Source organism: Argopecten irradians, chromosome 10 (genome assembly GCF_041381155.1).
Source record: "Argopecten irradians isolate NY chromosome 10, Ai_NY, whole genome shotgun sequence".
NCBI classification, from domain to species: Eukaryota; Metazoa; Mollusca; class Bivalvia; order Pectinida; family Pectinidae; genus Argopecten; species Argopecten irradians.
The window spans coordinates 26,473,539-26,500,487 of record NC_091143.1 but is presented as its reverse complement, the minus strand read 5'-3'; the positions used below and the strand labels follow the sequence as shown (position 1 = coordinate 26,500,487).

Below are 26,949 nucleotides of genomic sequence, written 5' to 3'. Positions count from 1 at the left end.
CATGTGTCGCGAATCGATCGCAGAACTAGGAGTGGAAGGCTAATCAAGCAACCGGATAAACTGAACTTTTAACTCGCGTATACCGGTTTTATAGTGATAGTGATCTAGTCAAAGAAGTCTACTCATCGACACTTCAATTTGTTTTGGTTTCTGGACTTATAATAAGGAAACCTTATTTAAAGAACAGTTTCAGTTTAAGTTATTATTTAATTCTAGTTAGAGTTCTAGTTAATTGTTAGTTGTTCTACAATATAATGATTTTTAACTTCGGAAAGAGATATGTGATGTTATTCATTATATGAAGTTCACAGACTATAGTGAAGCCTCGATTTTGGCACTCGCGGACTAGCGTTTTGATTGGATCGGACTCGTCGGATGATCACCAGCGCAGGCTATAAAACGGGGTGAAATCAGTCGGAAAGTTAGAACTCATTTGAGCTTCCAAACGAGTGGTCGCCTCTTCAGGCCCTGAACTTTGGAAAGCCTTGCGTCATCTCGCAACCAATGACCTAATAGTGGCTCGTGATCATTACATATTTTTAATCTAATAATTAATGTTTATTATAACAGTTTTGAGATAGTAGCTATTTATTTCTCCATATTCGGAGCATTGTACCAGTATAGATGGAAGCACCTCCATCTATGGAAATGTTCCATATTCCAATAATGTATTCAAGAATCTAGATAACTATTTCAGTGTAACTGTTTGTATAACCTTAGTAAATCTCCATGTATCCAGTACCTGTACTTTGATGATTTGTGATAATAATAAATCATAAGTTGATTTTTATTCCTGACTTTGTCTTTTTATTGAGTAGTGCTAGGCTGGAACCGAATCCCTAATATATTACTTTTACTTGGCGATTGCTGAAATACGCAACCAGACCAGGGAAAAAAGTTACATTGGTATCAGAAGTGGGATTCGAACCCACGCATGGAAACCAGGTTGGTGTCAGAAGTGGGATAAACTGGGTTCCAGTGTCAATGAATCCATAAAAAGAACATTAAAATTAACATTATTTATGGTATATAAAAAAATCACAAATTGAATCTGAGATATTGAGTTAATATTTACTGAAATCATAAAAATCTGTAGAGATGTCCGATTCAGATGATTCTGAAGTAACATTCCGGATCAGGAATGATGGTCTGGATACCGAGAAAATGAAGAGGTTGATAATAGAGCTTCTCCAGAAATGGTTCAAAGTTCTGAAAATACACAAAATAGCAAAGATTTAGCTAATATTCTAATGGAGAATATAAACAAACAGTTTGATAGTTTTATAGAAGACAATAGAAGGAATTCATGGAAACTCAATAGAGAGCTTAGACAAGAAATTAATAGTATACATGAACATGTAGAATCTTTAGAGTATGAAATTAATCATAGTCATAGGGAAAGGAATCCTTCTCATGAACACCAGAGTGCTAATGTGTGTAGTTCACAAGTGCACGTGGCTGACATAAATGAAAATAGTTGTGGATCACCTCATTTGAACACAAGAAACACTGCACAAAATACAAGACAGAGTTTTAAACCTCAACAATATTCTGGTGGGGAAAATCTAGAAGAATGTCTGTCCCAATTTGAAATAGTAGCACAAATAAATGGGTGGGACTATCAGACAAAATCTCTCTATCTAGCTGGAAGCCTAAGTGGAAGTGCGAGAGCCATCCTCACAGAGCTCAATGCTAAGGAGACCCAAGATTTTGATACCCTAGTTAGGTTACTTAATGTAAGGTTTGGGTCATTGGAACGCTCTGAAATTTACAGAGCTAGACTCTAAAGAGTTAAAGGAAAGGATGAGACTCAGTCAGTCTATCCGAAAAAATGACTCGCCAAGCATACCCTATGGCTGATGCATCAATGATAAATATCCTAGCATTGGATTACTTTATCGATGCTATACCAGACTCTGATACCCGGTTACGGATCAGGGAACTGAGACCAAAGAACCTTAATGAAGCCGAAACGCATGCCATCAGGCTCGAGGCTCATAGGTTAGCTGATAAGCAAAGGAGTAAGGCCATACACATAATCTCTGAGGAAGATCGCTCTGTGTGCCACACCCAAACGCTATATTCTGCTAAAATGGCAGATCAATAGGGCATTGATATTGCGACATTAAATCCATACAAGCCCTACACAAAACTACCAAACATTTGGTAGATCAGAGAAACTCAGGTTTCACTCCAAATGGACAAAATCTTAAACCTAGGAAAGGTGGAATGGGAATGGAAGTGGTAACAACCAAGTGTTTAATCCATATTATGGAAAACAAACACAAAAGATTTGATTCCCAAATTAGGAAAAGTTCCAGATTTCACACACATGACTATTGCACAAGTACTGGTTCAAATTGGAACCAAACACAGAGGTCAATGTCAAATGTCACAACCCCTCCCACACTTCCACAGTCTAATAGTGGTAATTAATAACTTTCAGTCACCTCCGATTCAGGGAAACTACTAGATACTGACTTCGAGGGTCGGAATTCAGTAGAAGAGGTGGAGAGACCCGCAGATATTGTTGTGAGCAGCATAAATAATGATGATCACACCGGTTTGTTTGTTTGTGCACGAATCTAAGACTTTGCAATTCCGCTACTTGTGGATACAGGTGCAACTGTAACCATTCTAAGCAATAACTGCTTCCAAAAATAGGGTATAAAGAACTCCAATGTAGAACCGGTGAAATTAAATTTGATAACCGCTACTGGAGATAAGACCCCATTTATTGGAAAATGTAAGCTTGTTATTGGCTTAGGGAAACAGAAGTTGTTACAAGAAGTCTTGATAGCAGACATTAAACAACAGGGTATCATAGGTTTCGATTTTCTGACCACGCATTCTATAGATATCTTTTTGAACAAGAATGCTTGAAAATAAAAGGAGACGAAATTCAATGTTTCCGATATCAAGCTGAAGCAGCAAAGCCAGCTTGTTGTAGAGTCTCATTATCAGAGGATATTATAATACCTCCAAATTGTGAGATGATTGTTCCTGAAAAATTTAATGATCCAATTTGTAGACAAAATACAGCTGTTATAAAGCCTTCACCAGGATTTATGTCAAAACATGAGGTGTTGGTGACAAAGCTGTTGTAAACCCTAGTATGTCCCTTTAAGAATTCTGAACTTTAGCGATAATGAACGCAAAGTGTACAATAATTTTGTGGTGGCGACTATAGATACTATTGATGAAATTGTGGATCAAAAGCACGAGAATGTGTAAGTTAATGAAGTCACTGTGGGAAAACCATAAACTCATATTATTCCGGAACATGTGAAGTCCCTCTATGAAGCAATCTTGTGAATATCTGAATGAGAATCAAAGTGGTCAATTAAAATAATTACTTATAAAGTACAAAGATAGTTTCTCAAAATCGTCCTATGATTTGGGTATGACAGATCTTGCTAAACACAAAATAAACACTGACTCAACTCCACCTATCCGACAACCGCCTAGGCGGGTTCCTCTATCATTGGTTAAGGAGGTTGAGAAAGAGATAGAAGAAATGGCACAAAAAGGGGTAATCGAACTTTCCTATAATCCATGGAGAACTCCAGTGGTCTTGATACGGAAAAAGGATTCTAGCCTAAGATTGTAGCAAAACTATCTGGAAATTGAAATGACCCGGCAACCTTCAAAGAAGTTATCCAATGGAAAAAGTACTTATTTACTTTCTCATAATATTTCATGGTGACTTTGGATGATATAATAGTACTAGCCAAGACATTTGATGAACACATCAATAACCTTGACAAAGTGTTTGGAAGGCTTCAGGAAGCTAATTTAAGATGCATGCTAAGAAATTTTTCTAAGTAAGAAACAGACTTCGTTTGCCATATTGTTGGTGAAGAGGGTATCTCTACCGATCCAGAAAAGATAGAGTCAGTCAAAAATTGGCCTATTCCTAATTCTGTTAAAGAGGTGAGACAATTCTTTGGGCTATGCTCCTACTATAGGAAGTTTGTGCAAGGATTTACTACCATAGTTAAACACTACATAAGTTGACGGAGCAGTACCAGAGGTCTACCTGGTCCTTGGATTGTCAAAGTGCCTTTGACACATTGAAACGGGCATTGACGAGCTCGGCGATACTGGCATATCCAAGGTCTGAAGGTGAATTCATACTGGATACAGATGCTTATGACACAGGTTTAGGTACAGTCCTCTCTCAGCTACAAGATGGGAAAGAGAAGGTCATATGTTACTATAGTAAAATGTTCAGCAGATCTGAGAGAAAATAATGTATGACACGTAGAGAATTACTGGCAATAGTAAACTCTGTTAAACAATTTCACCACTATCTTTATGGGCATGTTTCTTGGTCAGAAGTGATCATGGTGCCCTTACTTGGTTGATCAACTTTAAAAGCCCTGAAGGACAAATGGCTAGATGGTTTGAATTATTATCTGCTAATCAATTTAAAGTTGAGCAGGTAAAGCTCGTGGTAATACTGATGCCTTATCTAGGAGACCTTGTTTAGAAAGAAATTGTAGTCATTGTGATAAAGCAGAACAAAGGTATAATAAATTAACAAAACCTGTTCTGATGAGGCTACATATACTATTTGTAGAGTTACAACAAGATCTCATAAAACAAACCATACCAATGACTCTAGGGGAGACAACTCTCCAATGTCAAGATCCAGGGGTTCTGATCCATACCAAGATATGTCTGATATAACCAAGGCAGCAGCTAAGGGTTCCACACCGGGACATCCGGATGTATCTGAAACAGGAGAAAAGACTATTAACCTCCTACTAATCAAAGTACCAAGGCCACTCATAGACGCTGTGAATGAAGGACTCAAACAAAGGAATGAAATAATTGGTTTATCATTTATATCAAATTCAGTTAACATGTTGTAGAACATTGTATTTATTTAATGGACAATGTTGAATTTCGGAGTTAAACGAAAGATATTGATTATTCTATTATAATCAAGTTGATTCAATTAAGTTAAATAGGTTTTTGAAATGACTGAAATTCATTTTATATATTAAAATTTCTTATTTCTGAAGTTAGTAGATTAACTAAACCAATGAATCTGGTAAAAATCTGAGTACTTTTTTCGTTTAATGCATGTAAATCTATATACACGTATTAATTACTGAAATTGTTAATTTCATCAATGTCTCATTACAAGAAAATCTGTGATTTTTGTAAAAAGTTTTATTTTAGACTTTTCTTTATAATTCTCTGTTTTTGTAAATAAAAGGTCATATTTAGTAAGAAAAAGGAATTAGAAATCAAAATGCATTGAAGAAATTATTTCAAGAATTGAAAATAATTATGTATAAAGTATGTGATACAATCTTTCTCAAGAAACATGTGTGTCAGCTTTATTGTATGTAATTCCTTTCCTTTGATCATTGTAATAATATCCTACCCACGCCGTGTGTTATTAGTGTTGGCTAGTTAACAAACAAAGAATATCTACATAGCTAATTGCAATTTTAATTACTCTATGGTCACTTGAAGTAAACACCTGTTCCTCCAGATTTATCTTCCCTTTGTACAAGTTATGTCACCATCATGACATTTACAAGGCACCTGTGATTTTACCTGGTCAGTTAATTATCTGACAGCCGTGTCAGGCATTAAGTATCAATTAGCGACAGTGTGATTAGATGCCAGTGCGCTGTGTCGCAGTAAACGGTATTGTCTGATTGTCTTACCTTGATCTTAGATCTGATTGGCTGACCAATCAGAATACGGAAAAAGTTCTTCGGACAGTCTGTTTAGATTTGGTTCATCGTCCAGCTCTTCACTCAGAGCTTGGACAAGGAATAAAGAACATCGGATCTAAACAGCTGTCTCATTTATATTTACAGGTAAGCAATCCTTTATTTTTACTATCTTTGTTATTTTTTAAAAATCATTTATTCGTCATCAGTCATATTAGCTATTTGACATTATATTGTTAAATGATTTATGTTTCATTTTGATTTAAAAGTTATTTAATTTTTCAATGCTGTATATAAATTTTTCATTTGTATATTTTACGTACATGTATGTATTCTGTGTCGCAGTCTTTCTAACAAAAGAAACGAATTAACAAATGCGTAAATTTGAATGTTCGGAATCTAAGCAGCATTATTATCTGTTTTACCTATAACTTAACTCTAGGGTAGACCATGTTCTGTAAGAAATCAGTTTACCTTAAAGTTATCAGTATTATCTATGCGAACCTTTGTGGTTCAGTGAAGCGTTACCTTAAATTACAACTTTTGTTAGAGTTATCTCCCTTGTGAGATCTTCCGTAAATAAAATGACTGCCGACATGTGCGAAATACATCTTTGTGTAAATCATGTTCCTCGATTCAATATCAATTTCATCATTGAGGTAACTGTATGTAATATTGATTTATGATTTTTGTCTTTTTAATCTGAAATGTATACTTTTCTCTACTAGTTTAATCTGATCTGAATGAGCGAGTTTTAAACTACAAGTGTCATAAGTTTTTGTGTCAGTTGCTAACGTCAATGATCAGTAAATTTAAGATGTAAATATTTTTATTATAATCTTTGAATAACCATTGATCCATAATGTACATTTTCATTATAAGAGCTTAATATTCGATCTCGGATTTAAGCTCGGTGATTATTGATGATTACTATCTATCTAACGAATTTCGGTCTGACCGGAAATGACCACTACATGCCGGAAGTACAGTATCAAAAGTGAAAGTAGAAGTTGTCAATGTAAACAGAAGATAGTCAAATCTTATTCATGGGTCGTGCTTATTTTATAAATGTTGTGTAAATGAGTTTTCTTCTAATTGTTCTAATGTCTGATATTAATGTGTTGTTTTTTAATATCAGTATTGTAAATAATAGATCGCTTGTTCATTTATCTATAGGCTAAATGTACTTCTCATAGCCAAGTGAATAGACTTTACCTTAGCTAATCCCCATTCCCCAAATACAATATGTTTAACGAAAGTTTTCAGTATAGTATATATTTTCTTTATATACAGTAAATTATTTTGATGTACATTGTAGTTCAATTTAATATAATTGTAACTCTTATTTGACAAATAGATATTTCTGTATTGTATATCTAAGTCGATATCAATTGTAGTTTACCTTTGTACTGAATGATTGTTTATCATATTCATGTACTTCACTCAGAGCTTGGACAAGGAATAAAGAACATCGGATCTAAACAGCTGTCTCATTTATATTTACAGAAAATCTTCAGAAACTATAGAAAAAGAAAAAAACAACATGAAAAATGTCTCCTTACAAGAAAAGAAAAGAAAAGATGTTAATTAATATCCATTTAATAACAACCGAAATATTGCGATTTCTGGATTATGTAGTGATATCCTTATTAGAAAGACTAACATGGCTGCTTACATGTGTATCACTTTCAAGTTTGCTTTGCCGATTTTTGACTTATAAATCATGGCCAGATACTTTTGTTACAAAAAAAGTCATAATTTGGATACCTATTACAACAATCATGTGATGTTATGAAATATTATTGCAAATATGTTTGTTTAAACAGGGCTTGAACAAGTCGAACAGCAAGTGCTATTCAGTGCACTTTCACTACGGTAATATAGTAATGAGGTTTAAAGGGAGGCAACTCGAGCTTTCACATCTCTAATTGGAAGAGATCGTAGTAATTTCATCAGATACAGTTCGGTTTACTACGGTAATTGTTTTCAGAAAAAAAAATGGAATTAATGTTGACTAAAGATTGACACCTCATGTATCATTTATATATGGATTCGTTTGATTTGATCTTAGTTAAATAATTAAAAGGTAGCTATAAATAATAAATTCCTGCAATGAAAGGCCTAATAGCAATGACGTTTAAAAGGATCGAGGCAACTCGAGATTTCACACCTCTAGATGGAAGAGAGCGTAGTAATTTCAACAGATATAGTACGCAACGTCAACCAAATAAAAGACTTTTGCAAACACATTTAAATCTTATTTTTTGTATAAATCATTAAAACAAATATAATTTATCATCATTTATAGCATCAATTTTGTACCATTCAACTAGATAGATAAACTAAGAAAATCTACTGCGGAGGAATTAATTAAGAAGGCGTTGTGTGTGATTTTCGGGAATACACAAGATCTGAACCAAGATCAAAACGAAATAGTTCCAAGTAAACATCGGAAAACATCACTGATAGCGTAATTGTATACATCGATAATCGTTGTAACAGTTATTGTACATGTGTTTTATTATTTCATACCTTGAATTAGGGTGTGAAAGTAACTAAAACAGCATTTAATTTTCATCGCGGATTCTTATTATTGTTTTGATGTGCTCAGGCTAGCTTAGCGTACCTATGATTGCTGTTTCACAGCATCAATAAAAGATAGTCAGAAAAATGATCCAGTCCTTAAAATTGTATGGAACTGGGTTAAACGTGGGGAAAGACCTAAATGGCCTGATATATCTAATTTAGATGTTTTATTGGATGCGATTTGATTCCCTCACTATAAAAGATGACATATCATGTCACAAATGGGAAACCACCCAAGGGGGACAACCCTCGTACCAAATGGATATACCCAAATTCCTCACAGACTATGTGATCAATCAGTTACACAATAGTGTGACTGGAGGTCATTTAGTGCGTAAGAAAACATTCTCCAAAGTGAGAAAACGATATTTCTGAGACAGAATGTCCAGAGATATCAAAGAGTAAATTAAAAACTGTGACAAATGTGCAGCTAGGAAAACACCACCAAAATGGCCTAAGGGTACATTACATACATACAATGTGGGTCTCCCTATGGAGAGATGGGCCATTGATGTATTGGGACCTTTGCCTTTAAGCAATAAGGGGAATTCTTATCACCTAGTAGTAGCAGATTACTTTACTTAATAGGTTGAGGCGCAATACCCATGCGTAATCAGAAAGCTACATATTATGTACGACAGTTGCACAAAAATTCATAGATAGAATTGTCACCATTTTTGGTGTGCCTATGCAACTTGGCTCTGATTAAGGGACAAACTTTGAATCAGATGTATTCCAAGAAATGTGTAGAATCTTGGGAATTGAAAAGACTCGAACCACACCATATAGACCTCAGTCTGATGGAATGGTTGAACGAGCCAACAGAACATTTGGAAATATGCTCTCCTCATTTGTGGCAGAGAATTTAAGGGACTGGGATGAACACATTAAGTTACTCATGATGGCTTACAGGTCATCTTCTCATGAAACAATATAATTGCACTTTCTCTGTAATATGGATTTTGGAAAGGAGTCGTAAAACAGTACACCAGTGTCTCACTTGTAAAGCTACCTTCGGAAGACGGGATGACGGGATACAATCACCAGTCTACAAGAGATGATATGGAACACGATGGACGTGTCCAGAGGCCAGGAAATTCCAGTGGAGGAAATGAACTGCGGAAGACATGAACAATTATTCAATAATTATTGAATTAAATCAAGAGATTAAATGTAAAGTTCTGTAAAATTAATAATCAAATTATAGAGTATTATATTCATATATATTTTCTCATAATTATTGAGAAATATAGATACTAAGGAAGTGATATTCCTCATTGAATTACGTACACATGTAAGTATGTGTATGTAAGATGTTGATGTAGGAATTATTTTAAGTATTATATTGAACATATTTTTTTTATTTCTAAATGTATTGCCATTTCTGTTTATAAATTCACAGCGTGTATTATCACATTGGAATAATATGAGAGCAAATTATGGCTACGAAGACTTACCACAGTACTCACCATACATGCATAATAAATGCTAAGTGGTTGTTTCTGAAGTCATCCACCAAGCACCTGGTTTAGCGGACTACTGTTGTTATAGTAATGTTTATAATGCATCAAACATTTTAGTCTGGATTTGATTGGTTTTCACACTTAATTTGTCATCTTATGGCTTTCAATATATTACTCAACTTAATAACGAACAAATAGCTAGAGTTTGTCAAAATTGTCGTGGCACATATAACGTTAAATATATTTTATATACCATGTTGAACTGGTTGCAGTACAAATCATAGACAAGAATAAGCCTGAAACAAAAGCATGCACATTTTAATCATAATCACCTAAATCAATGTCTTTCAATTCTGCATCATCAGAAAAACCTTCTGACTTTACCTGATCCACTGAACTGTCAACCAGGAAGAGTTTCTCATGGGGAATATTGAACAATCGCCTCAAGTACAGATAGCCTGGCATATGTCACAACAAGTACAGTTCCCGATGCTAGATTTCAGTTTCTCAAGTTCATCTTCCTTTAGAAATGACATTTCATTTTTCTTGTACAACTTTTTAACATCTGGATCACATTGGCGAAGATAATAGCAATTGTGCACAAGTAAGGCCACAGCCTTTTCGCCGAATCTTTCCGCTCGTCCAATTTCTTGCACAACATCAAACATTGATGCATAGACATATTGGGCCTGTGACATGCTGGAATGAAGTATCAAGTGTGTTCAAATAAATGACCTTAACATTCATTCAAGGTAACGTGGGTCAAATAAGCTAACATCTTTAAAAGACTTCTTGTGAATAACTAAGAGGCCTAAACCCCAGATATTGGGCCTGTGACAAACTGGAATGAAGGCCTACCAAGCTTGTTCAAATGAATGACCTTGATCTTCATTCAAGGCCACAGGGATCAAATAGTTTAAAATCTTATATAAACGACTTCTTGTAAATAACTAAGATGCATAGAGATTGGATATTGGACTTGTAGCATGATCAAGGAACCATAAATCATGGTCTAATTCATCAAATATATCAGAACTGAGCTTCTTCTATTAAAAGAGTTCTTTGTATTGTCTTTATTGTTTGTCACCACTATTAACTTTGAGGTGTGGTACTGTGCCAATAGTCAGATGACCGTTAAGGCCCATGGGCCTCTTGTTTATTATTCTTCTGTACAGAAAGTTGTATACAAATGTTAAGAGCTAGGTATGTCAATGAAAGTGTCACCATATTGAAGGGCATGAGTTGGAGCACAGGTTTACGACGCATAAAATAACAACTAAAAATCAGTATTTTTCGGATTTTTTTTCGCGTCGTAAACCTGTGGTTGAAGTTATGATAGCAGAATTTTTATGTTGGTCGAAAATCCAATAGCCGCTATGATCTCACTTCCGGTTTTAAACTTATGTTAATATCTCGTTAAGGGCTTGACGAATTTCTTTCACTTTTTGATATATTAGGTAGAATAAAAAACAAAACCAATATTTATTTTGACACTCTTCCGGTTGGAAATAAGGGTCAAAGTTCAAAAGTGCATTTTTTCGAGAGAGAAAAAAAACACATTAAAAGATCTTCTTCTCAAGTTCTAGAAGTAATATTAGGCATGTACACTGTAGCATGCTGACATAAATGCCTAACAATTTTGTTAATATGATTGACATTCGCCTTTATTCAAGGTCATGGGGGCCAAACAACATCAAATATTTTTAAATGGCTTCTGTAAAGTTCTGGAAGGCCGAGGGACCTAATATTAGGCTTTTGTAACATACTGACAAAAATGCCTACCGGTCTTGATAACATGAATTACCTTGACCTTCATTCAAAGTCAAATGAACCAAACATTCTAAAATCTTCAAATGAATTCATACTGACTAGACTGGCCTCCTACATTATGTACTGACTTAAATGCCTACCAAGTCTGTCAATATGATTGACCTTGAACGATATTCAAAGTCATGGGACAAAAAAATCTACAAATGACTTCTTTTAAAGTTCTAGAAAGCCTATTGACCTAATATAAGGCAAGCAAGTTTCTGACATGCATTGCTACCAATTTTGTTTAATACGATTGACCTTGACCTGTATTAAATCTGAAAATATTCATATGATTTCCTGTGAAGTTCTGGAAGGCATAGAGACCTAATATTTGGCTTGTAGCATGCTGACATAAATGCATACCATGCTTGATAATATTAATGACCTTGACTTTTATTCAAGGTCACATGGACCACAAAATTCTAAAATATTTAAACTATTTCTTGTGAAGTTCTAGAAGACCTAGAGACAATTTTATATCAAGCATGTAGCATACTGACAAAAATGGCTAACAAGTTTGTTAACATGAAAGACCTTGACCTTTATTCAAGCTCACTTGGGCCAAACATCCTAAAAAATTTTAACTACTTCTTTTCAAGTTCAGGGTGACCTAGAGACCTGAAATTGGACCTGTAACACGTTGAGATAAGGGCTACCAAGTTTGTTAATATAAATGACTTTGACCGAAAATCCGTGTTGGTGAAAAGTCCGTCAAATTGTCCAGTGATAATTTCTAGTTAGGTATTGTTCAAATAATTGCATTATATATTATAAAAACATGTCCCTGATATAATTAAACAGAAAATCAGTACATTAAGGCATTTGTAGAATACATATACACAGGTATATATAATTACGGATCCACAAGAGTATTCTAAGACCATTTTAAGCGTTTATGAGTCTAGATCAAAAATCAACTAGTAATATGATTGTTACAACCGCCTTTTCTGTGGCATAGCAAATGACTTAAAAAACGAAATGAATGCGATAAAATTATGAATTTAAAATTTAATAACTCTGGTTTAACCACAAAACTGACAAGCGAGACATCTCTGAACGTACGTGTCACGCCCTCGCATTACCGAGACGCACGTGACGTAAACACGTACATGTATGACCATACATTGCATCTTTAATTAAAATGCACATTAATTTATGTTAATTAAAACCGCATTTTTTGTATGAAATACCTGCCATTTTTTATTTATGATTACTTTCACGTTTCCTTTTTTTCTAATTATTTATTTCATTATTCTTTCCGTGTTTCCTTTCTTGTCAACATTGAATTTCATTCACATTTATAATTAGCAAAGAATTAGAAAGTATATATACTCTCTGTATTAAGCCATCAAATGTTAGGTTAAGAAACAAATGAACGGCAATACAAGAAAGCAAAATATCAAAATGTCTTTAGCGTATATGGATGGTTGACTTGATCCCTACTAAAGTCACGCCCGCGAGCTCTACACAATGTGTGTACTCGTCTTAATTCAGTCCATTAATATAAACAGAACCTATTATTGTAGATGAGTCAACTGTCTGTGTGTTTACGAGAATAAACAGTAGTCTGAATGAATGTCAAGACTAATTATTGACATAACTGGTTTTAGTACAAAAATGAAAAGAAATACAAAACAATACAGTGTCAAGTGTTGTTTTCTTTTTACTTCACTATAACATGATTTGAAGCAGACAATTACATAGAACTTCAATAGTACGCCTGTTACCATTCATTGTTATGTAATATGAAATATTCATTATTTACTTAATATTTGTCAAAATATTTACAATCATGTAAATTGATCATTTACAACTTGCAACACTAATTTACCAGGTAAAATAAATTTTACAACTTCTGTTGAACATTGTCTAATGGTACAGTTCACATACCTTAATTTTCTCATTTCTCCCCGTCATTGTATTATCAATAGTAGTTCAGAATTAGTAAATCCAAGTGATTTTTTCAAAGGGGAGATAACATTGGAGTATACAGTTTCAGCCTATTCTGTCTTTGTATACTACAGTTATCTGCCCCTTCAGGTATAGGTATTGATTGTGACATCATTATATCATGATAAAATCTTGTTGCTTTTGAAAAAAAAATGATGTGCTCGTAAACACAAAACAACAAGGGGCAATAACTCTGTAATATGCAAAAACAGAATTCGTGAATCCTAGACATAAAATAGACAAAGTCCAAATACAATTATTTCTATCATTTATCACTTCAATTATATTAATTACCTGAGGCATTAAACAGAATTTCACTATACTTTTAATGTACCTGAACACAAAACTCAATACCATACCATAGTGATATGTGCAGACAATACATTAGTAGACAACAGCCATTAAATAGCTAATAGCACTTACGTATATCTAATATTGTTTCAATACTTTATAAAATGCAAACTATCCTAGCTAAACCAGACCTCGCCTGGGGTTCTATGCTAATTGTATATGATCAATTAATAATTATGATTTATAAGTTAAGTAAAACAAAAATCATATACAATTCATCATTTACAGATAAGTTCTTGATCTTCAGCTTTCCTTATTCATCTTTGATAAAAGGATTTTTTTTCTCTATAAATAACATTTAGTTTGACCTTTAAAATAGGCAAAGGTCAAAATTACATGTAAATCAAATACAAAAATTTTATCTGCACTGAACTAAAGTTTTAATACATATACCATACTATGTAATAATAATGTTTGTTTACATTTTATACTAACTTCTGTTATGCAAAATAAATTTTCAGAAAATTCTCAATATTTTCCAGAAATTGACACATATTCGTGAATTTAAAAACAATTGAGCTGTTCCAGAACCAATAATAACAACATACACAAACATCATGTCTGCTCACATGCATTCCATGCTATGTGAAAAAGAACAACAGACGGCAGACAATTCATCGATGGGGCTAAAACAAGAAAAATGCAATGACATTTACATATACCAACCTGGTAACAAATATCATTAAATGCAATATTCCATGAACATTGCAGAAAATAAAGATTTCAAAAACAGATAAACATAAAAAATACAGTAAATCCTATACTGTATTATAAACCAAACAATTACACACTAACAAAAATTTATATATTTCATATCTATAGTTTTATTTAGCTAAACATGTCATTTTGATAAGCATTTTTAATTTTTTTTCTGATGTTGGAGATTAATTTTGATTCTTTTCCAGGACTAGATTATGAGGAATATTTTAGTGGATTAATAATGATCCTGGCAGTTTGCTTGAGCAGTGCATGCAACTAAATCAATTCTAGTTTATCATATTACAGAGTAATCTGCTCTCGACGGGTGTAAGAAAATAGCATCATTTTCTATTTAGGAGTATGTCTCCCTCACAAACCTAAGATGTTAAACTAAATATTTATCTACAAGGGCAGATAACTCTATAATGCAGAATAGATGTTTGTTTGTAGTAGTTATGCTAAAGAGGAGGCACTTTTAAGTGACAAATGAAAACCAGACATCAATGTTACACATATATACATAGTAATTATATAATATAATATGGCAGTTTGACATGTCTACAAGGTAAGCATTAATAATTTCACAAGTAGATAAATTACAACATCTACAAAGGTCTTAATATTTGATTATTACTAGAGAAAAATGAGAAATTTACATATGTAAAGTGGGAATGTCTGAAAGAAAAGAAATAAACCCTTTGCCATTTACATTTTTTTTCTTCTTTGAAAATCACTTAATTGCATTGATCATTTAATTATAATTCCTGCACAAACGTCAACAAAATGATAACAAAATTGAGGCTTCGACTTTTCTATAGTACTTTATCATACACTTCAAAATACATTTATTTTCTACCGTTGCATTACACCATTCAAGTAGGATAGGTCATCCTAACTATATATAAATGCAAGGCAAATGAAAAGACAGGCGAAATAACATAGGTAAATATCATAGCAACCTTTTACAGTTTCAAATCAAATATCTGTAGTTGGAAGCAGTGACTCTGAAGGGTTCAGACTATTTGACTTGATAAATGACTCCACAATCAAATATCCAGATATTCAGATAGTCAGAACCCTTCACATTTGCTTCATTTGCCTGTATAGTCCACTAAACCTTTAATATAGGTAAAAAAAAGAAGAGGAAAAAAAAAGAAAAGCAAAACAATATAGCCTATATAGGCAGGTTTAGCAGACTATTTCCTGTATAGGTCACAAGTCGAAAGTATATGGCAAATAAAGAAACCGGATATTGCTCAGACAAGCTAGAAACACTGATTACTAACAAAGAATACCAAGAGGCAAGACTAGCATATAGATTTCCCATAGGCGACAATGCTAAAGAACAAATGAACAATGACTCTGATTTTAATCGTTTTAAAAATGTACACATGACATATAGTGAACCATATAAGCTGCTGAAATTGGAAAACACCAATAAGAAGGAAGTATTATACGTCTGTAAAATGTTAACTTGCCCTCCTATAGAACACAGTAGCAAAATGTGTATGAAGTGCGGAAAGCCTTCCTATGACGTCATTCGGCATTTCGTCACTGAATGTACTACCACATTCTATCTCAGGGACACGTTTATGGACAAAATAATAAATTACTATGGTGTACAGCCATATCTGACATCGCAGATGAGTGACGAGAAACCTTTAGTGTCTCTTTTTAATGCAACACTTGGCGAACATGAATTTGGCAATGATGCTGTGGGCTGCGAATTCGCAAACGACTGTATATATTTTTTGTATAAAGCAGCACAAACGTATTTTAACGCCGTAAACATGGAATGATACCATAAGATGTCAGGGGGATACACCCCTAGCAAAGAACATTGATATGTTGTTTAAGATACGAGACTTTCAAAATTTGATCTATATTGTATATACATGTATCAATTATTAATTTTGTTTTCTTTTTCTGTGTTACACACTCTCATTTTTGAGGAATAAAGATTGATGATGAATAAAACATCTTCCAAAATCCATGCTCGTCTGAGATACAGCAGTCCCCCACAGAATACCAAGTGAAACACAGGAAATTGTCAAATTTTCAAAATTACCTTAAATATCCCCCAAATGCAAAAATTAATACTCAAATATTTTTTTCAAAGAGTAGAAAACATGCATTTAATATTTACGGCATTAGCTGAAAATAATGGTTTATTTTAAGCCAATAGTCCAACCTCTAACATGAAGTTCAGTCTCGAGCCATCAACATTAATTTTGGGCCAATCAGAGGCGAGATTCTATTTATAGGCGTATTACCAAGACTATAGCCTTATATGGTCTTGCCATAGCATTCCATGGTGGTGAACTTTGTATCAATGAGTAGATGGAGTACAGTGTATTTACTAGTAAATGTCGAGCCGGAGTTAAGCTGAAGTATGAATACCAGTCTATATAGCAGTTAAGAAAATATAACAACCTTGTGTAATATAACAGACATATTTGTCCATCCTCCAAAATATACAAAACATATAGCATCTGCATACATAAATGTAAAAGACCTACAGTTAACATGTCTTTAATAAATGGAAACTGACCATTTCAAACAACTAAACCAATGTTTCTATCAACATGTCTTCACTAAATGGAAACTGACCATTTCAAACCACTAAACCAATGTTTCTATCAACATGTCTTTAATAAATGGAAACTGACCATTTCAAACCACTAAACCAATGTTTCTTTCAACATGTCTTCAAATGGAAACTGACCATTTCAAACCACTAAACCAATGTTTCTATCAACATGTCTTCACTAAATGGAAACTGACCATTTCAAACCACTAAACCAATGTTTCTATCAACATGTCTTCACTAAATGGAAACCGACCATTTCAAACAACTAAACCAATTTTCCTATCAACATATCTTCAATAAATGGAAACTGACCATTTCAAACAACTAAACCAATGTTTCTATCAACATGTCTTTAATAAATGGAAACCGACCATTTCAAACCACTAAACCAATGTTTCTTTCAACATGTCTTCAAATGGAAACTGACCATTTCAAACCACTAAACCAATGTTTCTATCAACATGTCTTCACTAAATGGAAACTGACCATTTCAAACCACTAAACCAATGTTTCTATCAACATGTCTTCACTAAATGGAAACTGACCATTTCAAACAACTAAACCAATGTTTCTATCAACATGTCTTCACTAAATGGAAACTGACCATTTCAAACCACTAAACCAATGTTTCTTTCAACATGTCTTCAAATGGAAACTGACCATTTCAAACCACTAAACCAATGTTTCTTTCAACATGTCTTCAAATGGAAACTGACCATTTCAAACCACTAAACCAATGTTTCTTTCAACATGTCTTCAAATGGAAACTGACCATTTCAAACCACTAAACCAATGTTTCTATCAACATGTCTTCAATAAATGGAAACTGACCATTTCAAACAACTAAACCAATGTTTCTATATACCCAGAGATTAAATATCTCAAAATAATTTATACACATCATGGCCTAAAATTTGGGAAAGACAATGCCACAGGTCATTAAATGAGCTGACTACAGATTAAAGATGCTCCACCGCCGACAGAGCATAAATGATATTCATCATTTGAACAATAATTGGTGTTTAATCATGTATATACATGTCTAATTAACACAAAAAAATAAAATAAAAAAGATTATTTTGCCTTTGGTGCAGACGCAATCAGTACTTGATTCCATATAGGATATAGTGCCATAGAATCTTTTCGGGATGCAATTAATTATTTTTCATATCTTTAACTTGAAGTAAAATTAGAAGCTGAAACTTCTCAATGTTAGTTATGGTGTAAAAAAGTAACTTTTGTAACTGAAGAAAAATACTAAATCGTCTGCTCCTGTTTTTGATAGTGAAAAAATACTATTTGTCAGAGGTGGAGCATCTTTAATCATTGCATGTAAATGCCATATAAAATATCATTTTTTTTATTAATGATGCAGCAGTTGCCAGTTATCTCATCAGTGTGCATGTAACACATATCTATAACTACAATATGGGGGTTTCAAGATCCCAAAATGATGTGGGTAAAGTATGATTTTCCAAAGATAAGTCCCACCTTCCATTGACTGTACATGTGATGTCACAAAAATCACGTCAAATGACGTCATCATGACTGGATGGTGGAACTAATCAATGTTAAATTGTACTTTACCCACGTAGATTTAGGACCTCAAATTCACGGTATTGATACTTGCTCACATGAGCAAATTTTCGAAAGTTCTAGAATTTATTGATAATTTCTAGCACCCTATATACATTGTTATTTACATTTAATCTAATAATTAGTGTATATAATTAGGATGATAATTTGATCAGCTACTTCATTTTTCTCTCTTAACAATTTCCATTAAATTTGCTTCACACCAATGTCTTTTAAACAAATATCACAAACATCATGACTTGTTTATAAATATGCATATAAAATAATAGTACAACTTAAAAAAAAACCCAGGTAAATCAATATTAATAAGGCAATTCTAACTTTATAACGATTATCAAATAGAACATTTACAGCATGATTAACACATCAAGTTTTGGTAGATTTATAAAAAAGTACACTGGGTACCATAACTTTGAATTACTGACAAAAAAATCTAGCTGGTATATTTACAATTTTTTTTCTAAATATGTATATTGTGAAGTATCTACAAAAATAATAAATGCTTCCATGTTGTAAACTTTCCTTTAAATATTGCAAAAACAGAAAACTTTGGTTTTAAATACTCTATATAATATTGTTATCGATTATGCTTTTATGACCATTTTCAAACCAAATGAACTTGGTCATTTTTATTTGGACATTGTTGATCATTTTCTATCTAAATACCAGTATGTACATATTACATGGTATTAAACATCCATTGCTGAATATAGAATCAAATTCACACAAATTAAGTATGAAATCCTATACTACTGATATGGTGAAGTAGTCAAATTTAATTTCCCGAAGCAAGAAAATAAAAATGAATATTGTAAAATTACACCCATGCATTCAAACCATTCATTAACACATTCAACAGGAATACAAAACACATATTGACTGAAGTATACATATGATATCAATTAAAAACTTCCTGAACAAACCTTTAATGATCTTTACCCCATAATCTAAAGGTTTTACTAAATTTTAAACAAAGAATTGTACATTATGTATTTACCACTGGAATACTAGCTTACCTCTCCTCTATGATATTTTTTGCCAGTTTAACCTCTAAAACTGTGATCATGTTATAAATGAATAAAAAAAAACATATGATGGTCACAGCCAGTAGTTGTCGTAATCATTATGACTTTGAGGAAGTAGAACAATACACATGTACATGTGATGAGTGTTGGTATTGGTAACATTTTTAAAAGTAGTTCATGATCACAAACAACAGACAGTTGAAAACAGTTCAAAACACAGAGAGGGAGAAAATAAGGTAATATAACTCAAAGAAAAATGAACTGATAGATAGACATAACTTAAAATATAGGTACACGTTCATAGTCTAATCCTTGGAGAATTATAAACTTAATCTTAAGTAGTAGGCATATAGAGATTGATAGAAAACATGGCTGAACTGTCCTTTGTCCTTGACACCAGAACTAAAGACATTGACACTATATCAGCATATAATGACAAAGGCAATTTACAGTATTATACACTAGTGACTAGTCTGTGTACAAGTACATGATTATATAAATGTTGTATAATGCCTGCGCGAAAGGAAACTAATTATATCTAGAAACCATTTAGACAAAAAAAATAGCCTGTTGAAATTGACTGAGGAAAGTGCGAAGAACAGTAAAAAGGTAAAAATCAGTTTTAGATAATTCAAAGGGGAAAGAACTCTTTCAAAATAACCAAACCAAAATTGCATACAAGTGTACTAATAAAGTGAAAAACATTCTTGTCCATTGTAATGGGGAGAATTTAGTGACATAAATGTGACATGTCATCAATGTATTTGTATCTAGTAACTGGGAGGTAAATTATAAAATTTTCTACACAGGAGCTAGCCAAAAAACGAGCATTATTTTTTTTTATCTATGCTTTTAAATGAAACCATTATACAGTAAAACATCCTCAACATATCTATCATGAAGCTGAAGCATTGCTTGTTTTTTGTAATACCCTCAGACCACTCCTGATGTTTTTCTTATGTTTTTGTAAGAAGTGTCCAAGATATACTAGAAACATTTGCCTTTATATAGCTTCTAATAGTGAATGGAATGTTGGTAGGGTTTTATCTAGATTATTTTATCATGTTTGACTAAACTATAACAATCTACCTTAATGAAGAACATCTATGAAATAGTATTTACATGTGCACATGTATATGACTTGGAACCCTCACACACGATCAAGCTTTATGACTTATAGCTAGGTATATCAAGCTTGTATATTCCGTCTTCGCATATTACAGAGTTAGCTCCCTTGCGGGTAGGTATCAATTGTTACATCATTATATTGTGAGTGCAATTCACGTTGTTTTCTCCGAAACGTATGACGTTACACTCTCAAATACATGACGTCACAATCAATACCTACCCGCAAGTGCAGATAACCCTGTAATATGCATATTCGGAATACATGATAATTTTGTTACATCAACAACATCACTATCATTCATTTGCATTTCACTTCTGTACATCAATGAGAGTTTATAATTTGAAGATTGTGAATAGTATATATTTAGTATTTTTTTTATTATATATAATGTTATGGGATATCTATTGTTTTGATAACATACCAGATAACACTCATATACGTATACAGTCATTTAAATCTAAGTCGGCGGGACCAGAATAAAAATTTAAATAACCAGAGTATTTGAGATAAATGAACTTTAAATTGATTTATGCAAGAGAATGTATGGTCTGTAGTCAGGATCAGCAAAACAATTAGAACTAATGTTTGAGACAAGCATAAATCTAAGACAATTGTTATAATTATTAGTCAAATCAAAAAATAAGCTAGTATTTCACTACTTGAGTTTCAAGTTAAGGTATTCCAATTGCTATTGTATGGCTAATGCGTTACGTTTTGAGTTAATATTCTCAACATTAAAATGAACAATATAGAGGGTTGATTTAACACGTAATTTGATCTAGGTCAAGGTCATTACAGATTAACATGTAAATTGTTGTATCCGAAAACAAGGATTTATAAGTGAGATGGATTCGTGACTGTCTCTTTACATTACTAAACACCACGCGAGACGCCTTTGAACCGGGAATAAAAACCGTTTTTCTCAACAAATACTTGTCTTATCGAGTCAAACGAAACACCAATGTAAAGTTTATTAAATATCACAACGTTTATAACTTGATTTAAGGACAGAAGATTTAGAGGATATGTCTTAAATTTTCGTTAAAAAAATATGACAGCTCATGAAATGACGGCCCGCTTCAGAAAGTAAGACGGTAACCCTCGCACCCGCAAGCTACATCAAAGGCTGCGCCGGCGGATATCAAAGGAAAATCAGCCGTCGACCAACGTCACGGTCACTGCACAAACACAAAAGCTCCTGCCTTGTACTCCCCCAAAACACAGTGTGACTTATCCTTCTCATATACGTCCTTGCCAAAAACAAGATCATCGTCTGAGACAACGGAGTCACAATACACTACGTACTTACACTGAAGTGTAGTATACAGTGTAATGTAATCATTCATGAGTCTCTGGCGATGAAACAAGATACTTTGGATTATTTCATGAAACACATGTATATTATCAATCTACTATCAATCATTAAAATTCATTGGTAAAGACCTACTTATGTCTTCATATATTTTTGTTTTGTCTTTATATATATATTTATATATACAATGTATATAATTTGGATAGATAACTTTACTTGACTGTGCTAAATTGCTAATTATATATTAAAATTTGCAGCAATGCATAATCATTCTGTATATCAAAACAGAAAATGATGATAATACCACTGATTGAATTAAAATCAACAATAACAAAATCTGTAACACCATTATGCATCTCATTATGATGTAAAAAGAAATTAATGATAATGATGACTTAAAATAATATCTATACACATGCATATACCTGGTAAATGTCCAGAAATTTCAATTAATCCTCTACATTAATTCAAACTTTGTTATGGATGTACCTTTCTGTAAAGTCAGTCATTTTGAGAACACTATAGTGCTACCGGTATGTAGATTCCAAAACAGGAAACAAAATAGTAAAATATTAAGTACTGAGGTACATACATTGATATATTGATTATATTTACAAAAACAATATCCTCACTGTTTTCTTAATAATAATGTAGTTTTTTTAAACAAATTGTGATATTATACTGATAGAGTGTTAGTTCTGACAATTTCTCTGTACACAATTACAGCTATATTTAAGTTCCCAGCATATCATAAAATCCGTAATTATCTTAAAATCTCATTCCCGCTATTTGGTTTTCCAATAGATGAATTCAAATAACTTCCAATATATTTCAATTCATCTATTAGAAAATCCAAAAGTTGGGTTTGAGTTGGTACATATCATTTTATATAAAATGCCAAAAGGACTATATATATACAATAATGTGTGAACATTACTAAACACCTACTTTCCCCTAGAATAATTTAACTTTGGTAATGATATTTAAATAGTTATAAACCTTAGTAATACGCATACATGTCAAAAATCTTCTTTGAATGACAATTTTACCACACTAAAAATTAACATTTTAGTATGTAATATGGCCCAATTAAACCAAGAGGTACTTGTGCTTTTTAGTTTGGCAGTATTCCGTCTTTGCATATTACATTAATACAAAGTTAGCCCACTTGCGGGTAGGTATTAATTGTGACATCATTATTTTGTGGGCGGAATTCTCTTCGTTTTCTCCGAATATTATGACCTTATGCTCGCAAACACATGACGTCACAATCAATACCTACTCGCAAGTGCAGATAACTCTGTAATATGCAAATTAAGAACATTTAAATGTGGATATACCTTAAGCTTGTGGACATCTGTTTTTGTATATTTGTATGCATGCATACACTATGCGATCCTTGAGCTAAAATGACTCACAAATGTATATCCATTTATAAAATTATAGTACCTTACATAGTCCCCAAACATACAAATATGAGACAAATGAAATAAAACATAAATTGAATGTTTGCACAATATTTAAGAAAATGTACTGCTCCTTGGTTTCCCACGTCCAAGATGAAACCCAGGGGTGCCATCAGGTCCCTTAGGTTGGCGCACTACTCCTTCCATATCCAGCAGGTGATGTCTCCCGTTTGGACTGCGTCCTGGATTCCCTTGGTTGGCCAGTGGACTGATTTCCTGAGCAGCCTTGAGTCTACGCTGTACCCATGGACTGGAAGGGGTACTATCACCACCAGACGAATAATCGTATGTCTTTCTGCCCATTTCTGGGCTGCTCCTAGGGCTATTCCTTGGACTATTGCTAGGACTTCCAGCATGTGTCAGTGGTGACTTTGTATGCTGATTTCTGCGGCGGGATCTTGGGCTTGTCAGTGGACTAGATCTCGGACTAGAACGAGGTGAGTTAGATGGGCTTAGTTTATTAGGGTCCAGATGATTTGGACTGAGTGACTTTTGGTGGTGTGCAATAGAATGCTTAGATGGTGTGGGTGTATCGGCCTCAGACCCACTGCTAGCATAGGAAGAGTCATTTTCCTGTGCAAGTTGATCAACTCTGTTTTTCTTCCTTCTTTCTCTCCTTTTCTTTATCTTTTCATTATTTTCCTCTCCTTCCTCACCTTCATTCTCCTCATTTCCTTCTTTATCTTTCTTTTTGTCTTTCTTTTTCTGCGGAGCGAGAAGCATGACTCGCATACCTTTTCTCCAATCCTCTGTGTCTGTCATTGTATCACAGGCAAGTTTAGCAGACTCATGTTTTTCAAACTCAACAACACAACAAACAGTGGTACCAATTTCTGTGTGTTTAGCTGCATACTTTTTGACATCCTGTGGTATACTCTTGCCAGGGCGCAGGATACGAATCAAGGAAACTTCACCACATTTGGAAAAAAGTTCAGCTACGTTTTCAATTGAAGGCGTCTCCATGGGAAGATTCACTGCAACAACAGAGCGAGACGGTGTTGTTTCGTCATACTCAGGCAATGGATCTTTCCGTCTCACCTTCTTTCCTTCTTCATTCACTTCAAGATGTTCAGATTGTCTCAAGCTATAGGCTACAGCTCGATAGTCTTTGGTCAAAGACTTCACTTTCTTAAAAGAAGTTATCAGTTTGATGCTTACATACCCCTGTCTATTCCTTCGAACGTGTTTTAGCAAAAACGCATCCTTCAATATGTTTACATCAGAAAAGTAGAATTCAACCTGTTTAATTATCTTATCACGCAGTTCATCCGTAGGGGGATGGAACTCTGGCTCAGGTGACTTATCTCGGTCACCATCACCTTCCTCCTCACTCGTATACACAGAGCTTGTGCCGTCTTCATCCTTGATTTGCTCGACGCGAAGAAACGGGGCAACAAGAGACGGCGAGGCGGCCACGTTGTTTACTACTTCTGCCGTCTGTTGAGGTGGATCGCCATCTTCAGCCGGTACTTCATGTATGACAGGGACGTTTTCGTTCACAACAGACTCGCTCATTGTATCGAGATGTAACTATTTTACCTGTTAATAATCCAAAACAAACAGCTTTCAGTCTATAAGGCAGTAAAATTGTAAGGAACCCCCCACAAAACTGCGTGCCTTCTTGACTTGCTGCCGTGTGTACGTCCTTGTGACGTCAAGTTTTCTTTCGATTTCCGTTTCCGGATACAGTTAGGGGCCGTCTCAACATTCTTTTTTAATCCAATAAAATACGTGGTATTTAACATTGTTTTACTATAACAGGAGCATAATGCATATACCAATAAAAAGTGTGTGTTTCTTATATATATCATTTTATCATATATGATATCATTCTGTATATTCTCATAAAAAAATTCCTTGAAAAGGACCCTGGTTCATATAGACCTATATTCAAGTTCACAGTACAGGGATTTGACATGAATAATCTTAAGTCAGCTAAACCTGCCTATATCATTAGGCTTTTTTTATTTTGTCTAAAACAGGAAAAAAAGAGGAAATTAAACAATTCTAATAATAAAGGCAGATTTAGCGGGCTAGAATAATCTAGGCCTAGTACTAAGAATATGATAATGAAATCTACAGAAGAGAAACATTTTTTCAAGCTGTGTATTTTGTTTATAAAAAGGACTCTACATCAGTAAAACATACCTTTATTATAACGTAACTTGAAGTTAAAGAGAAATACTTCACTTCGCAACGATTGTTTGATGAATGAATTCGGAAAAAAAACTCAATCATAGATTAGTGATATCGGTTTGGTAATTGAGGTACGCATGGACACAGCAGGGTGGGGGATTTTCCCCCAGAAAATACGGGATTTGGAAAAAAATATTTTTTAAATCGGGATATACAAATATAAAAGAGATTTTTAGTAAATATCCAGATTTTTTTATATTTTTTTTCAAATTTCGTATTTTCTGGGGTTAAAATCAAATGACTATTATGCACATTCATCAGTTCACTCACCAAATACAAAGAAATATATGCCAACATCAATTTGCACTAGAGGTGAGACATGGGCTTGTAAACAGTCACAGACACGTGAAGACAAGTTGTATCGTTGATATTTCACGGTGCACATGGTTAATGTGGGATTGGGAGTGTATGATTTCCGGCATGTTAAGGAAAACGAATAAATTGAGGAAACTTCACATTATAATCAAATATAGTATTACTGTCTAGATTGACGCTAAAATATTAGCAAACATAAAATTACATTTTTTTCAACTTGAGAGATACTATATATATATATACGGCTTTGATTTTACTTACTTTAACGGTATTGTCACAAAATCTTGTGTTTTGATTAGGACAATGGTGGTCTAACGTTCTTATAATTTTACTTATGTAAACAACATATTCACAAAATTCTTAAACTCTACTTACATATACATCATCAAAAGTTAGATATGTTCATATGTATATATATACATCCTCGATACTCAATAGCTTAATATATATGACTGTCGTAATATCCATGTCAGTGATAATAGTGACCCATGGAGTATTGAGGATGATGTGTATTGTAAAAAAGGTAAACCTTACAACATAAAAGTGTTATTGAGAGCGCTTCAAATTTAACATTCGATTTAAAACCAAGCAGTGGAAGGCGATGAGGATCCCATAATCTGATTAGGCCCAAAAAATATAAATATGTTTGTTTAGGGTTACATTGGCAAAAAAAAAAAAAAAAAAAAAAAAAAAAAAAATAGGGTCGGTAGGTCTTGACAGAGATTTTATATTTAAATCTCTGGTCTGGAGGATTTTTTTTTCT

At 33.5% G+C, this 26,949-nt stretch overlaps 1 protein-coding gene and 1 long non-coding RNA gene across 2 annotated transcripts; both read right to left on the bottom strand.

The window, feature by feature from the left end:
* Positions 1-1,057: 1,057 nt before the first annotated feature.
* On the bottom strand, positions 1,058-9,400 carry LOC138332782 (uncharacterized). The gene is made up of 4 exons (XR_011209870.1): positions 9,295-9,400; positions 4,616-4,737; positions 4,029-4,184; positions 1,058-1,209 (listed from the first exon to the last, which is right to left on the bottom strand). It is a non-coding gene; the product is annotated as an uncharacterized lncRNA (long non-coding RNA).
* Positions 9,401-13,202: 3,802 nt separating this feature from the next.
* LOC138333506 (la-related protein 6-like) lies at positions 13,203-25,322 on the bottom strand. Its single transcript, XM_069281927.1, has one exon. It carries the CDS (start codon positions 25,188-25,190, stop codon positions 23,730-23,732), a length of 1,461 nt encoding a protein of 486 aa, XP_069138028.1. The 5' UTR covers positions 25,191-25,322; the 3' UTR covers positions 13,203-23,729.
* Positions 25,323-26,949: the final 1,627 nt, after the last annotated feature.